The sequence below is a fragment of the Melopsittacus undulatus genome, chromosome 10 (genome assembly GCF_012275295.1).
Source record: "Melopsittacus undulatus isolate bMelUnd1 chromosome 10, bMelUnd1.mat.Z, whole genome shotgun sequence".
In the NCBI taxonomy this organism is placed as follows: domain Eukaryota; kingdom Metazoa; phylum Chordata; class Aves; order Psittaciformes; family Psittaculidae; genus Melopsittacus; species Melopsittacus undulatus.
This window is the reverse complement of record NC_047536.1, coordinates 9,200,684-9,214,373: the sequence shown is the minus strand read 5'-3', so window position 1 is coordinate 9,214,373 and position 13,690 is coordinate 9,200,684. Positions and strand designations below refer to the sequence as shown.

Genomic DNA, 13,690 nt, shown 5'->3' with positions numbered 1-13,690 from the left:
CACCCCGCCCCGCCGCCTGCACCAATCAGCGTCCGCCACGTCACCGGAGCTCGGCGGGCGGTGCCGCACCTGGCGGCGCCACAGCGCTGTGGGACCGGGCCCCGGCGGGCGGAACAGCCCCGGCCCCGAGGAGCGGAGCGGGCAGGAGCTGTCCGGTAAGGGCGGAGCTCCTCCGGGGACAGGCTCTGGCTTCCAGCTATCGGTGACTGGGGAGAGGGAGAAGCCTCCTGGCGGAGCGTGCGGTGCGGCGGCAGGGCCCGGGAGGAGCAGCGGAGCCGAAGGACGTGCTCGGTTCACTGGCACAAGTGAAGCATCAGTCGGCAGCGTGTGCGCTCGCACGGGCTGCGGGGGTACATAAAAGGTCTGAACAGGTATAAAAGAAGTGAGGCTGAAAGGCGCAAGCAGCCTTCGCGTTACTGCCTGTAATAGCTTCAGAAGTGCACTTGTGGTCCTGGGGCACATCAAGCTCAGTGCGAGTGAACAAGGCTGCTGTGGCAAAGCAAGCCAGCGTCAAGGACATCACCAGCGGAGTTAAAGATGTCATTGTCCCGCTCACTGCTGGTCAGGCCACACCTGGAATACTGTGCTCAGGTTTGGTCCCCATTGTACAAAAAGTGAGTGGGGAGGTTGGAAGGGACCTAGAGAAGGGCCACAAAGATGATCCAAGGACTGGGATGTGTGTGGGGAAAGGCTGAAAGCTGAGCTAGTTCAACCCTGAGAAAAGGCAGCTCAGGGGAGACCTCATCACCATGTTCCAGTATGTAAAAGGTGGCTACAAAGAAGATTGAGACTCCCTTTTTACACAGTCACATGGAAAAGATGAGGGCTAATGGCACAAGTTACTCCTGGGGAGATTGTGGTTGAACAGAAGAGGAAACTTTTTCACAATGAACACAATCAGCCATTGAAATAATCTCCCCAGGGAAGTGATGGATTCCTCACCACTGGACACTCTTAGGATTCAGCTGGACAGGGTGCTGGGACACCTAGTCTAGGCTTTGCTTAGGAATGACATGATCCTTAAGGTCTCTTCCAACCTGGAATTCTGATTTTCCTCAATCCTCAGCATCCCGGTTTTCAGTGTCATTCAGCAGAAGCTGGCTTGCTTTCCCTCTGTACCAGCAATTAAGAAGGTTAGTCACTAAGCCAGCAAATTCACTTAATTGCAGGGCAGTTTTCAACATGCTGCGGCAGTTCTCATTTATGTGGATAAAGTACTAAAAACCTAATTTCCTCTTACAGAAAAGTGCATCCAAAATAGTGTTGTCAGCAGCATTGAGCCTGCCTTCACTCCTACCCTTGTCAAACCACGCAGCTCTACTGCACAGCACTGGTGAGGTAAAGCCCTGTCCTTAAGCTCCATCATTAATCCAAGATCCCAAGACATCATACAGCAAATTCAGTGCTATGTTTGGCCACAGTGTGCCTGGTGAACCTCTAACATGTCATCTCTAATATCAAGTTCATAAGACAGTTGAAAAACCCCACATGATTTAAGAGGATTACAGGGGATTCATGGAAAGAAATAGCTTACTTTAAATGCCTGGTAAAATATTCAATACATATGGTGCACAGAACGAACACATTCATATAAAACCATGAACCCATCTAAGTAAGTGTTAAAGATCAGTGTAAGAGACAGAAGCACAATGGTCATTAGATGTATGTTTCAGGACTGCACTACTCTAACATTGGTTGAAACATTCCTTATGGAGAGTTTTTAGTTTCTTAAAAGGTTCTTGATTTAGTGGAAGTATTTTTTATGTAGCCAACACCAAAACATGAGAATGAATATTTAAACACAAACCAGACATACTATAGAAAGACTTTCTAAAGAAGACACAACAACAGGTTTAAATTTTAGCAGTTCTTTAATGGTTTCAATACGAAATAATCTATTCTTGCATCTTTTCAATTGTTTCTTCCTTGTATTTGCCCTTCTCCTTGCCAACCTGGCGGGATTTTGCTTTACGCTCCAAGATCTTTTTGCGATCTTTGTCCAGTTTTAGCCTGGTGATCACCACCTAGAGAAAGGATAAAGAATTTAGTGTCACTTCAGTGTTGAAGCCCAGCAACCTGACAGAGCTGTGGTAACACAGCATGGTCTCAGAAGGTCACCCCTGGCACACAAGTGCTATTTCCACAGACCATCTCATTTGATCCAGGTACTGAGGTACTCAACTGTCTCCATATGTCATAGAATCATAGAGTACCTAGGGTTGGAAAGGATCTTAAGATCATCTAGTTCCAACCACCTGCCATGGGCAGGGATACCTCACACTAAACCATGTCATGTAAGGCTTTGTCCAGCCTGGCCCTGAACACCACCAGGGATGAAGCATTCACAATTTCCCTGGGCAACCCAAGGGTGTCTCACCAACCTCACACAGTAAAGAACTTCTTCCTTATATCCAATCCAAACTTCCCGTTTAAGTTTTAACCCATTACCCCTTCTCCTGTCGCTACAGTCCCTAATGAAGAATCCCTCCCCAGCATCCTTACAGGCTCCCTTCAGATACTGGAAGGCTGCTATGAGGTCTCCATGCAGCCTTCTCTTCTCCAGGCTGAACAGACCCAACTTTCTCAGCCTGTCTTCATATGGGAGGTGCTCCAGTTCCCTGATCATCCTCATGGCCCTCCTCTGGACTTGTTCCAACAGTTCCATGTCCTTTTTATGTTGAGGACACCAGAACTGCACACAATACTCCAGGTGAGGTCTCACGAGAGCAGAGTAGAGGGGCAGGATCACCTCCTTTGACCTGATGGTCATGTTCCTTTTGATGCAGCCCAGGATATGGTTGGCTTTCTGGGCTGTGAGTGCACACTGCTAGCTTTCATTTTTTCATTGACCAACACCCCTAAGTCCTTCTCCACAGGGCTGCTCTGAATCTCTTCTTTGCCCAATCTGTAGCTGTGCCTGGGATTGCTCTGATCCAGGTGTAGGACCTTGCACTTGGCATGGTTAAACTTCATAAAGTTGGCATCTGCCCACCTCACAAGCGTGTATGCCACAACTTTCCCAGGTATACCCAAGGATCAGGGTCTGTGGACAGTTGCTTTTGATGCCCAGCCAAATGCACAAGAGCAGCCAGATTTCCATTAACTACATAATAAAATAATTACTTCGAAGTAAATCTCATTTCCATTATGCTGCTCAAGCATCCACCTGAAATACAGTACAGTGGATCCCACCACCACAAAAGCAATGGACAACTATTTTAATTCCTCCATGTTTTAAACAGTATTACGTAAATTTTGGAACACTGGAAAGCCAAGCTGCTGTTGCTGGCTGTTAGCATCTCACTGCTGGACTGGCTGAACAGCCAATGCATCTGCCTGAACTACAGGCTACAGCAGAAGCCCATGCACCACAGTGACTCACCTAAAGACAGAGATACGAGGTGGCCAGGCAACTAACTGTGCTACTAACAAGGACACATCAAAGAAACTGCAGAGACCATTTGTTACCACAGCCTCAGTGGTTTCCTAACAAAGCCTAATTTTTGGTCTTCAGTGCTTCCTGTGCCCCCACAAATTGTCGAAGATATAAATGTACTGATATTACTGAAAGAAGTACCTTAAAATCCAACTGAGAACTAAATCCCAGAGAAACCATATAGACTGCAGCAGGCCTGCACATTCCTCCTCAATTCCATTGTGCATGTAGGTATCTCATAATTGGTATGAATTCCTACCTCTTTACCTAAGAGAGGTAAAAACTATTCATCCACCCCACTGTATTCTTCTGTTCTTTTTGCATTAATAACCAGAATCTTTAAAATCTGATTTCCAATTAGAGGCAACTTCACAGAAATAAAGGATCAGCACAGAAGTCCTTCACTGCTATTTATCACACAAGCAACATGCGTACTGGCTCCACTGCAATGTCACCTTGTCCATCAAATGTTATTACTGCACACAAGCCATTACGTTGTTTTGGAATGACCCTGCTCTCCCTCTGCTGAACATACCAGCCATTTAGATCAGAAAACCTGTTACAACTGGATTTCTTCCACCAACACTTCAGTACGTGTCCCCATAAGGCAAGGCTGAAGCAGACTAATTTCATCTGCTTCAAACCAGGTTTTGGCTAGTTATTCTGTTTAATCTGAAATGTCTCCGTATTATGACCCAAACAGGCTGTGCCTGGTTTTCATGAACTCTAAACACATTAAATGGCTTCAAGCTAAAACCAGATTCAGAACTTTGTTCAAAACAGCACACAAGAACATAACACGATTCTGAGCATCTATCCAAACATTTCTAAAACCTCCTTAACCAGTACAAATGCCATGCAGTAAAGATGAAGGATTGTTCTAAATGATCCATTTTGGCTTTAAAAATACAGAGCTCTTCAAAGCATTTAGCAAGACTCTAAAGTCTGTAGCGGCATCTCCACCAAATGAGACCTAGAAACACCAAGGAGTTCTTTGTTTCAATTCACTTCTCTACTATCATGATACCATTTTCCTTGTTTATTATCCCCCAGTGCTGGAGTATCTCCATCCATTACTTCACATGCCATGACAAGGTTTGACTCCTGTCAGTAGCAGCATCTTCCTTTGCCAGCAAGGTCTCCTAGTGCATTTCATATCCCATGTCATGCACTGTACCTTGCTGGGATGGATCCCCACATGGACAGTTGTGCCGTTCGCCTTCTCCCGCTGAACACGTTCAATGTAGATGACGTATTTCTTCCTGTACACCTGGACCACCTTGCCAATCTGCTGTCCTTTGTAGTGTCCCCGCACAACCTGAGCACAACACAGGAAGCATCCCTTACACAATTACCACATCTGCTTATCCCAACAAAAAGCCAAAGCTGCACAGGTTGAAATCCCAACTCCACTCTTGGTATACACATGCCAGAAAAAATAAATTATTGGACAAATTCAGCAATTACTAAAATAGAAAAATATAATGTGCTCCTTGTGTTCCTTGTCACTGATGTGACCTCAACAGCCCAAGTCTATGATGCAAAACTCGTGGCACAGCTCCAGGAACATGAATTTGCCCTTCACTTTCACACAGGCTATATATGAAAACTAAACCAGCCAGAAGTTCACGTGTGCTGGTACAACTCAAAAGACAGACAGTGCACGTACCTGGACTTCATCATCCTTCCGAATGGGCATAGAGCGGACGTTGTATTTCTGCCGCAGCTCCTTGGAGAGAGGGGAGGACATTATTTTTCTCCGAATGTGAGAAGGGGCATTGAAGTGACGCTTGCGGTTCTTGCTGCGGTCTGAGGTCACAAATGGATTGAACTTCATTTTGGCTGTAGAAAGAAAACCAACAGTTTGAGAACTTACATGCACTGCTCTATCACCTACCCACACAAACTATGCTAGCACATAAAAAAAAGCAATTTTAACTTTCTTAACTGTTTTAAATCATACTCGCAATTAATACAGCTTACAGGGTGGGCTTCAAGTAAGGTTTAAACCTCTTCGCTGATCAACAATGACCCTATGATTGACAGATGGGCTACACACGTGCACAACAGACTGCTGTTCTTCCTATTTCAAAGCTCACTGTTCTCAGAAGGGAGGACATCTGACTGACAAGTCTTAACTGTGCACTGTAACACAGACCAGCTTCATTCATAGATCAACCGTGTATTTTGGACTCTGTGAAAGAGGGAACTCTTACTCTTCAGGGATCTCCTATAAAAGCACACCACTAGATAGGTGCATACAACAGATCAGGAAATGCAGAATACTTTTGGCCTTCTCCAAATCTTAACAGCCGCACTACAAGACTGTCTGTCATGGTGTAATTCATCCTGACTGACAAAGGCATGTCCATTAAGCGACACTTTTGCGTAACTCCACCTCCAGTGCAGGCTGGTCCGGGCTGTGCATCAAGCCAGGGCACGCCGCAAGCTGCAGACCACACTCCGCCTGAGCTGTATTAACCAAATAACCCATTGCCAGAGAGCAGGCCAGAGCAGCGGGAGCTCCCTCCGGAGTCCGAGCCCCACGGGGCACCCCCGAAGGCAGCTCGGGGCAGGCGTGCAGACACCCCTGCAGCCACGCTCCGGGGCCGGGATCCCACACCTGCTTACCCGCCGCTTCTGCACGGGACACGCTCCCACCCTCAGGGCAGATCCGCCTCAGGCCGGCGAGCCCTGGCTACCCCCGCTGCCCTCTCCAGGCAGCCGGCAACGCCGAACCGGGCCGCTCCCCGCCCCAAAACCCCCGGCCCGAGGCCCTTCCCTTCTCCCCCGGACAGTCCCCTCCGCTCCGCGGCCAGCGGGGCACAGCGCACGGCCTCCCCGCGCAGGATGGCGGCGGATGCCCACAGGCCGCACCGGGCCGCCCTTACCCCGCTGCCGCCGCCGCCACAGTCACCCGGAAAGAGGAAGTCAGCTCGCTTCCGCCGCCAACAGCGCCAGCCGGGGTCTCGCGAGAACAGCGCGCCCAGCTGCGGCCGCCGGCTCCCCCTGGTGGCCGGTGGTCACAGCTGCACCAGTGCCGCTCCTGCATCCTGTCTGCCAGCGTGCCTGGAGCGGGAGCGATTCATCCGTCCTGGGGAGTGATGAAGACAGAAGCCTCCAGCCACCTTCCTCCCGCCGCCGGCCCGGGAGATGCGGTGCTGCTAAATCTTGCCAGGACGCAGATGAATTTATTCTCAAGGGAAATCATTCCCGGGGGAGGTGGTGTTGGTCGATGTGAATCAAGCAGGGGGGTCAGCAGCAGTAGGCACTGCACAGGGTTTTGGGTTTATATGGAAGAGTTTCCATAGTGTCGAGTTGCAGCAGGGTGAGAGCTGGGCAAACACCTGTCCCAGTGCCTTGACTCATTCTATAGACAGAGTCAGGAACCTTCAGCACTACCCTGGCCCTGCTGGACATTCAGTTCCAACATGTTCCTGAGGTTCACTTGGAAGGGGGTAGGATCTCTTCCTTCCCAAAGATGTTGTGTGGCAGACACTAATGTAATAAGCAATATCAGAACTTAAGAGGATTTGGTTTCTTAATATGGCATAGATACATAGTGCCCACATTGACTCTGTTGTAACCCTTTACTGTTAAATCTTCAACAACTGCCTCAGACACTTATTTCAACACTTGGCAAAGCAAGGCTAAAAGAAAATTAAAAAGGTGGGGGTAACAAAACCCAGGTTATTTTATATACCACGTGGCCCAGTGACTACAGCCAAACCCAGCAAATTCCAAGCACAGTCCACTCACCTCTCATTAAATAAGAGAGGTTGGGACAGTTGGTACTGTTCAAAACGGAGCACTGAATGTCCAGACATGACTCAGTGCTGATTACAAAAGAACCTCCTGTTAACTTTCTACACAGTGACCTGGCTTACAGTGATTTCATTGTGTGATAAGGCTTAGTTTGCTGAAATGATAATTAAAAACAACAATAAAGCTCTTTTAGATTGATTTTGCAATAGTAGTGCAACAGGAAGCCCATCAAAACACGAGTTTTATTTTTAATTGTAGAACTAAATAGGCTAATATTTTATTAACATAAGGTTGCAAATTAGAAGAGAAATGCCAAAACTCCCTAATAATCTCCACTGTAAAAATGCAAAAGACTTGTGCTTTAAACATTGCCATAACATACTCCAGGGCTATGTCATCCCTCCCCTGCCCTCCTCCTCCTTTCTTCCCAGGACCATATTTCATCTGAAAGCCCAGACCCCTGTTCTAAAGCAGATACTCATCACAGCCATTTTCATCCCGAACAGCTTGTGTATCACACAAATAAAAAACAGCTTTAAATGAGAAATATACCGAAACTAACTAGACATTACTATCTATGCTGCATATCTTTACAGAACAGTGGTTGGTAAGTATTTGATAAATCAGATAAAACACAAACATCTGCTGATTTTCTTCTTACCCTATTTCCATCTTTTTTCTTCAAAAATAATCTTCAGCAGTCCACATACTGCCTAGAGTATACCCAAGCACAGCTTTCCCTACAGAGAAACATTTTAACTCCACCACTACAAAGCATCCTATGCCACAGGTTCTCACCATATGATGGAGTGTACCTTTAGAAAGAATAATTTAAACTGGAAGTTCTAAATCTTTTATTTCCTACAGGGATGCCTTTCCTGGAAAACCATAAATACTTCCGTCAAAATACTGACTTGGAAGAGCAAAGACAGGAATATGGATAAACACCTCCAGTCGATGGTTTTCCTTTGACATTATGGCTTGACATTATCTTTGTTTGCAGTGACATTTAAAAGCATAACTAAGTTCATTTTGTCTCCAGAAAGTGTTTGAAACTACAGGTGAAATCTAGTGAGCCATGCATGCACAGGGCAGGACTGCCACAAAAGAAACCACCTCACTTTCACATTTGAAGGGCAGATTCTTCTGTAAACACATGATGTAGCATCATTACATGACCCAAGCCAGCCACGTCTGATGGACAAGCTTGCTACAACTTAGAGCAGACCCAGAAGGCTGCATTAGCTTGGCAATACTCAATTGGTTTACAGAAGAAAGGTACAGGACCATTTCTTCAGCAGGGTTTTGCCAGAACTTGAGTACCATTTTGTTTCCACATCTAGCAAAAAAAAGAAGTGATTTATTATGTTATTGCAGTGGACATTTTGGCAGAGAGAGCAGGCACACTGAAGTATGCATCTGTCATTTCCAAAAAAAGCCAAACAATTTCACTGGTCTGGTTTAGAGAAGTGGCTTGGACTGCACAGAAGGCAGTGTTTTAATACAGACCGAGGATGGAGAGAAGGGCAGAAATAACATGCCAGAGGACACAAGGGATTTGCAACAAGCTTTGCTTGTTTGTGTTGAAGACATTACACCAGGGAAGACATTTTAGAAAACTAACAGTATAATCCATTGCACTACAAAGATCTTCTCCTGCACAGCTCAGGAAAAGGGTGCACTGCTAAGATACGGATAGTTACATCCTTGTAATCCACTGGGTTCACAAGCTGTGAGCAAAGACTCAACGAATTCAGGAGGAAAAACCAGGACATTTTTGCTGTGAGCTTCAGCTGGTCACAGTGGATTAGAGGAAATCCTTCAGCCAGCAAGAGAGGCAATCACAATGGAAAACCTGGCTCCCACTGGGCAGCTGCCTCCATCCCATGGGTACCACCCGCGAGCACATGGATGCGCACACCGAAATGAAGACAAGCATCTCATTTTCAAGTTGATTTTTGTAAATGGAAAAAAATGTATAAAATCTATCCATACATTAACAGGTACAGGAAGTTACACAATCCAGTTTACACCTAAAGCAATAGCAATCCGTCCATAATAAGAACAGGGGAAAATTCCAATGCTGTTAATTTGTCCAAAGTCACTACAGGGCAGAGGACAGCAGGGGACTGTGGTTGGCTTCTTCTTTTTGGCGTGTGGAGAAACTGGCTACCTTCCCTACTTCCAAAGCAGAGAGACAATTCCAACAGACACATATTAGGAATACTTTTGAAATGTATTTGACTCTATCATTAACACTGAATATTCAAAGATTCATATTATTACAGTATAATGCTTGCCTGCTTCTGCCTCCAGGAAAGGGCAGTGGGCAGTAGATACTAACCAAGAGAAATCCTGCACCCATCTTAGAATTTACAGCATTGACTGAGTAGAAAATTTTTATTTTATGGTTTTTATCCATCCTGGAACACTTAAAATTTATGTATCCTCAGCTCAGACATTTACAACGCATGCGGAGACTGTTACTACTCAAGGAACATTTAGGAGGCTATGGAAAATGCGCTGGCGGGTATTGGTCTAATTTTAGTGAACTTGTGTCTACCATTACATGCAAGCCATACCTGGCAGTAGCTTTTCCTCCATTTATTGGAGGCCCCAGAAGACAAGGCTTGAATGAATGGGTATGGAAGCTCAGGTACCATTCTAAGGAATAAAACAAAACAACTACTAGCAGGGGCCAGCTTGTGGGAATGCCTGCCCTGCTACTGGTGTACCTGTGGGTGAACAGTGTCAGTCTAGGGCTCAGAAAAGATGCCTGACTGGATTTTAAAGGTAGAGGGAGGCACCTTAAACCCTTGAAAAGACAGACTTCTGTGTTTGACAGGTGTATTCAATATGCACACATGAAGCAAGACAGTAAGCTGTGCTTATCCACCTGGAAGACTGCACCATTTTTCTGAACACATAGAATATATAACCCTTTCCCAAAATAACAACAACAACAATAATAATAAAGCAGAAGTGCAGAATCCAGAGTGTTGGGTGGTCTGTGTTTAAAAAACACACAGAAGAATAAAAGCTAATGCTGTAAAGACAACTATTCCCTTTCAAAGCAAAGGCCACATAAAACTGTGTTGCTCAGTTTGGTTTTTTTACTTCATGCCACCTGTAAACACAAGACTGGATATTCAGTTTCTGGGAAGAAATGAAACCACTTTTACATTCAGAGTAAAAGAAAAGCCCTCCACTGCCTGGATCAGAGATTACCCAGGAAAAGGTAGCTGGGGGAAGGCTTCCTCTTCTTGTTTGCTCATTTCATTAGAAAGGTCATATCTGAACAAAAGAGCTTTCAATAAAAGCACAAAATGTTTCTTGATGTTATTTCTGCTCTCTGTCTCTAAAGTTTGCTATGGGGACTAACATTTTCCATTCCTCACCAACAGATACATCATCACCTTTTTGGCACCACAGGTGGAATTTCTTCCTAATGTATAATTTTTGCCTTATACAAAAGTCGATTGTCTAATCATGCAAACCCAACATAATTCCAAAAAGTGCCACAAGACAGCTCAACTCTTTTCAATCTACTACCTAGTTTGTACATTGCCATAGGAACCTCCCAGAGAACAGACTGTCATCCTTACTTAGATCTGATGGTGTTATTTTGTATATGGCATTTCAACCTCTTTCTGGGGGGAGACAATCAAAATCCATGCCCTGATTCCATTGATTTTTCACTCTCAGAGCTCTGAAATGCATGGAGATTTCTTTCATTTGTTGAAGAGGTTTTCACTGAACAGTCTGATCAGAGAAAAACTTACTGATTCAATCAAATAGAAAATAAAGACAAAAACAGGTAGTGGCAGATTTCTCAATCTTTGCTCCTGTCCTTGGAGACTAGGGCAGAGTTTCACTGCTACTGCATTTTCCCCAGCTGGATCTTCTTCCAGGCCTCTGATGCTGTGAAAATGCAGGAGTCGAGGATCCCAGCTACAGTAAATGTTCCTCCAATGATGGCACATATCTGAAATGTACAGAGAGGGCACAGGTTTGTCAATGATGAGGCAAACTTTTACACAGCTTGAAACTGGGGGAAAGGATTACCTACTGCTAGGGTATTTTCTGGAAGCACAGTAAGAACTGGGTAATGGTACCGGGGACATAATTACATGACAATTATTCAGGAAAACCATTCCCTACAGTGGAATAACAGTGCTAATCTGAACTCATCATAGCCAGAGCCAACCATAAATCCCAGCCCCTAGGAGCATACAGCATGAGTGCTGTTCCTTTCTGGGCTAAACTCCACCTAACAAAGTTTCTAGAAGCTCTGTGTTGCTCATATCTTCCTATTACTGTTTTCTATTACAAATACCATGGCCTTACAGTCTTTTCCCTGTTTCACAAGATACAGCATTTGCAAACAGGCAAAAGATACTTAAATAGCATGTGAAGGACAGTGACTAACAGAGAAACCTAGCTACCAGTGACACCTCCAGCTAAGGCTGTCTAACACTTTCCGTTACAAGGGCTGCTTACAAAAGCACGGCCAACTTAACTCTTTGTGGGCTGAAGTTTTCCATGCAAGATGTGTTGGGCTGAATTATTTAAACAGCAGTAAAATACGTAATCATTTTCAAGAACAGTGTTAAGGAAAGAAATAATCTCCTGATCAGTGTAACAGCCTACTTCAGGTTCTCAAGTGACAGAAAAACACAAAAGTATTCTGACATGTCAAACCAAAGTACTTTGGCTTGGAGCACCTAAACTCAGAGCCTAGCAGTTATGGACTTTGCAACACACTCCTTTGATTCCCTTATCTGTGAAATGGGGGCAATGCCAAACTTGCCTCCCAGAGAAACTGTGAAGGAGAAAACATTTAAAGGGTTCAATATCATGACAATAGCTGTCTCAAAGTCCATTTGGAAACAAGACGTATATAGAAACATAAGACTTATATAGAAACCACCTGCTAGTAATAAGGCAGCAGTCAAAACACTGTAGGATGGGAAGAAACTTTCCTCAAAGGGTGTCATCCCACCCTGTGCAGAGCACAAGGCAGGGTTCACATGGAAAGTATGATACACATATTGTAACTCAATAATGATGAAAAGACGAGTTATAATTAAACAGCACCTGGCATTTCCTAACTCCCACATTTTTTACTTCATAACTGTAGTGCTCTTTTAATTTGGTCTTTCACATTGCATAGGTGCCTCTGGAATAAGAGACATCAGTCAGTGAGAAGGGACATGATATACAGAGCTTATCTCCTGACAAGGGTCTGCCTAGGAGAAGGGGATTTTGCTGTGAGCTAGAAGCCAAGAGAAAGGAACCCCAAATCAGTAAGCCACCATAGCAGACTATCAGGGAAACACAAAACAACTGACACTGAGGGCACCCATTGCCATGCTAGACCTATCACACCATATCTCGTCCCACAGAGCACTACATCCCATGGTCAAAGTTACAAACCAAAGAGTAACACAGCAGCAGTGTTCAGCTCCTTCAGCTCAGGGGGAGTTAGCAGTGCAACAGAACAAACAATTAATAGTGAGTACAGGCAGCAGGAAATAAAGCACCCATTTACATGTGTATTTATAACCAGGATATATGAGTTTAGTGAGCTCAGTGAAATGAGAAGCGGCAGAAAACATGGCTTTTGCTGGACTGTTGGCATTCCAGCAGATAAAGGCTTCAAAACCAAGCGCACCAGATGAAGGCAGAGTCAGTACTTCCAGGGGACAAGTCCATCTCCTGTCCACTGTGCCCCACTCCCTGCTGCCCCTCAGAGCATGACGTAGGGTGACTTTTCTGGCAGAATGACCGCAATGGAGTTGGGTTATTTCAGTCCACAGCAGCTCAGCTGACGGGACATGTTACACCGCAAACAACAGAGAAACCATCCAACACTAAGATTTTGCATCATATGGTAGGAAAATGTGATTTCAGTGCAGCAGGGGGGTAGGGAATAGAAAAATAACATACATTTCTCTGCACAGCTCGGTACTGCTGAGTGTTTATGAGTCACACACACCTGGCACTCGCTCGGAGCCTGCCTCCCAGCACGCACACAGCCCTCTTGTTTCATTGAAACACAAAATAAAGCAGCACCAGGGTTGGTCTCTAGGTCAGCACAGAAGCTGCACCACCGTGTTTCCTTATCATCACAGATCTAATACGTATGGAGCATTGCTCTTTAGCGGCATGGAAAGAAGTTTGGCATCATGCACTGATTTATATTTAATGGAATTTTATGCTGGGAATAATCTGCGTTCGGCTTCATGAGGTAACTGTTTGACTCAGGTCTCGCTGTTAAAGGAGGAAGGAAAAGAAATACAGGAGTGTAATAATTACAGCAGTGAGATGTCATGCAGTGCAGGGTACACTTGAGGGTTTTGAACAGAGTATGATTATATATATACTATATATATAGTGGATGGGATGCAGCAGAATCAAAACACAAGCGGGTATGTAGAAGGCAAGGCTGTAAGCAAGATAACAGAAAGGCTGGTGTCAGATACATGA

At 45.1% G+C, this 13,690-nt stretch overlaps 2 protein-coding genes across 2 annotated transcripts in view; both read right to left on the bottom strand.

The window, feature by feature from the left end:
* Positions 1-1,852: 1,852 nt before the first annotated feature.
* On the bottom strand, positions 1,853-6,454 carry RPL26L1 (ribosomal protein L26 like 1). The gene is made up of 4 exons (XM_005142669.3): positions 6,328-6,454; positions 5,106-5,278; positions 4,614-4,754; positions 1,853-2,024 (listed from the first exon to the last, which is right to left on the bottom strand). The coding sequence occupies exons 2-4, from the start codon at positions 5,271-5,273 to the stop codon at positions 1,896-1,898; spliced, it is 438 nt and encodes a 145-aa protein (XP_005142726.1). The 5' UTR covers positions 5,274-5,278; positions 6,328-6,454; the 3' UTR covers positions 1,853-1,895.
* A 2,687-nt stretch (positions 6,455-9,141) lies between these two features.
* Positions 9,142-13,690, bottom strand: part of ERGIC1 (endoplasmic reticulum-golgi intermediate compartment 1) — a 58,206-nt gene continuing 53,657 nt past the window's right edge. Inside the window, exon 10 of the mRNA XM_034066763.1 lies at positions 9,142-11,186. Within this exon, the coding sequence (XP_033922654.1) occupies positions 11,079-11,186 (108 nt within the window). The 3' untranslated portion in view covers positions 9,142-11,078. The remainder of the gene's footprint in view (positions 11,187-13,690) is intronic.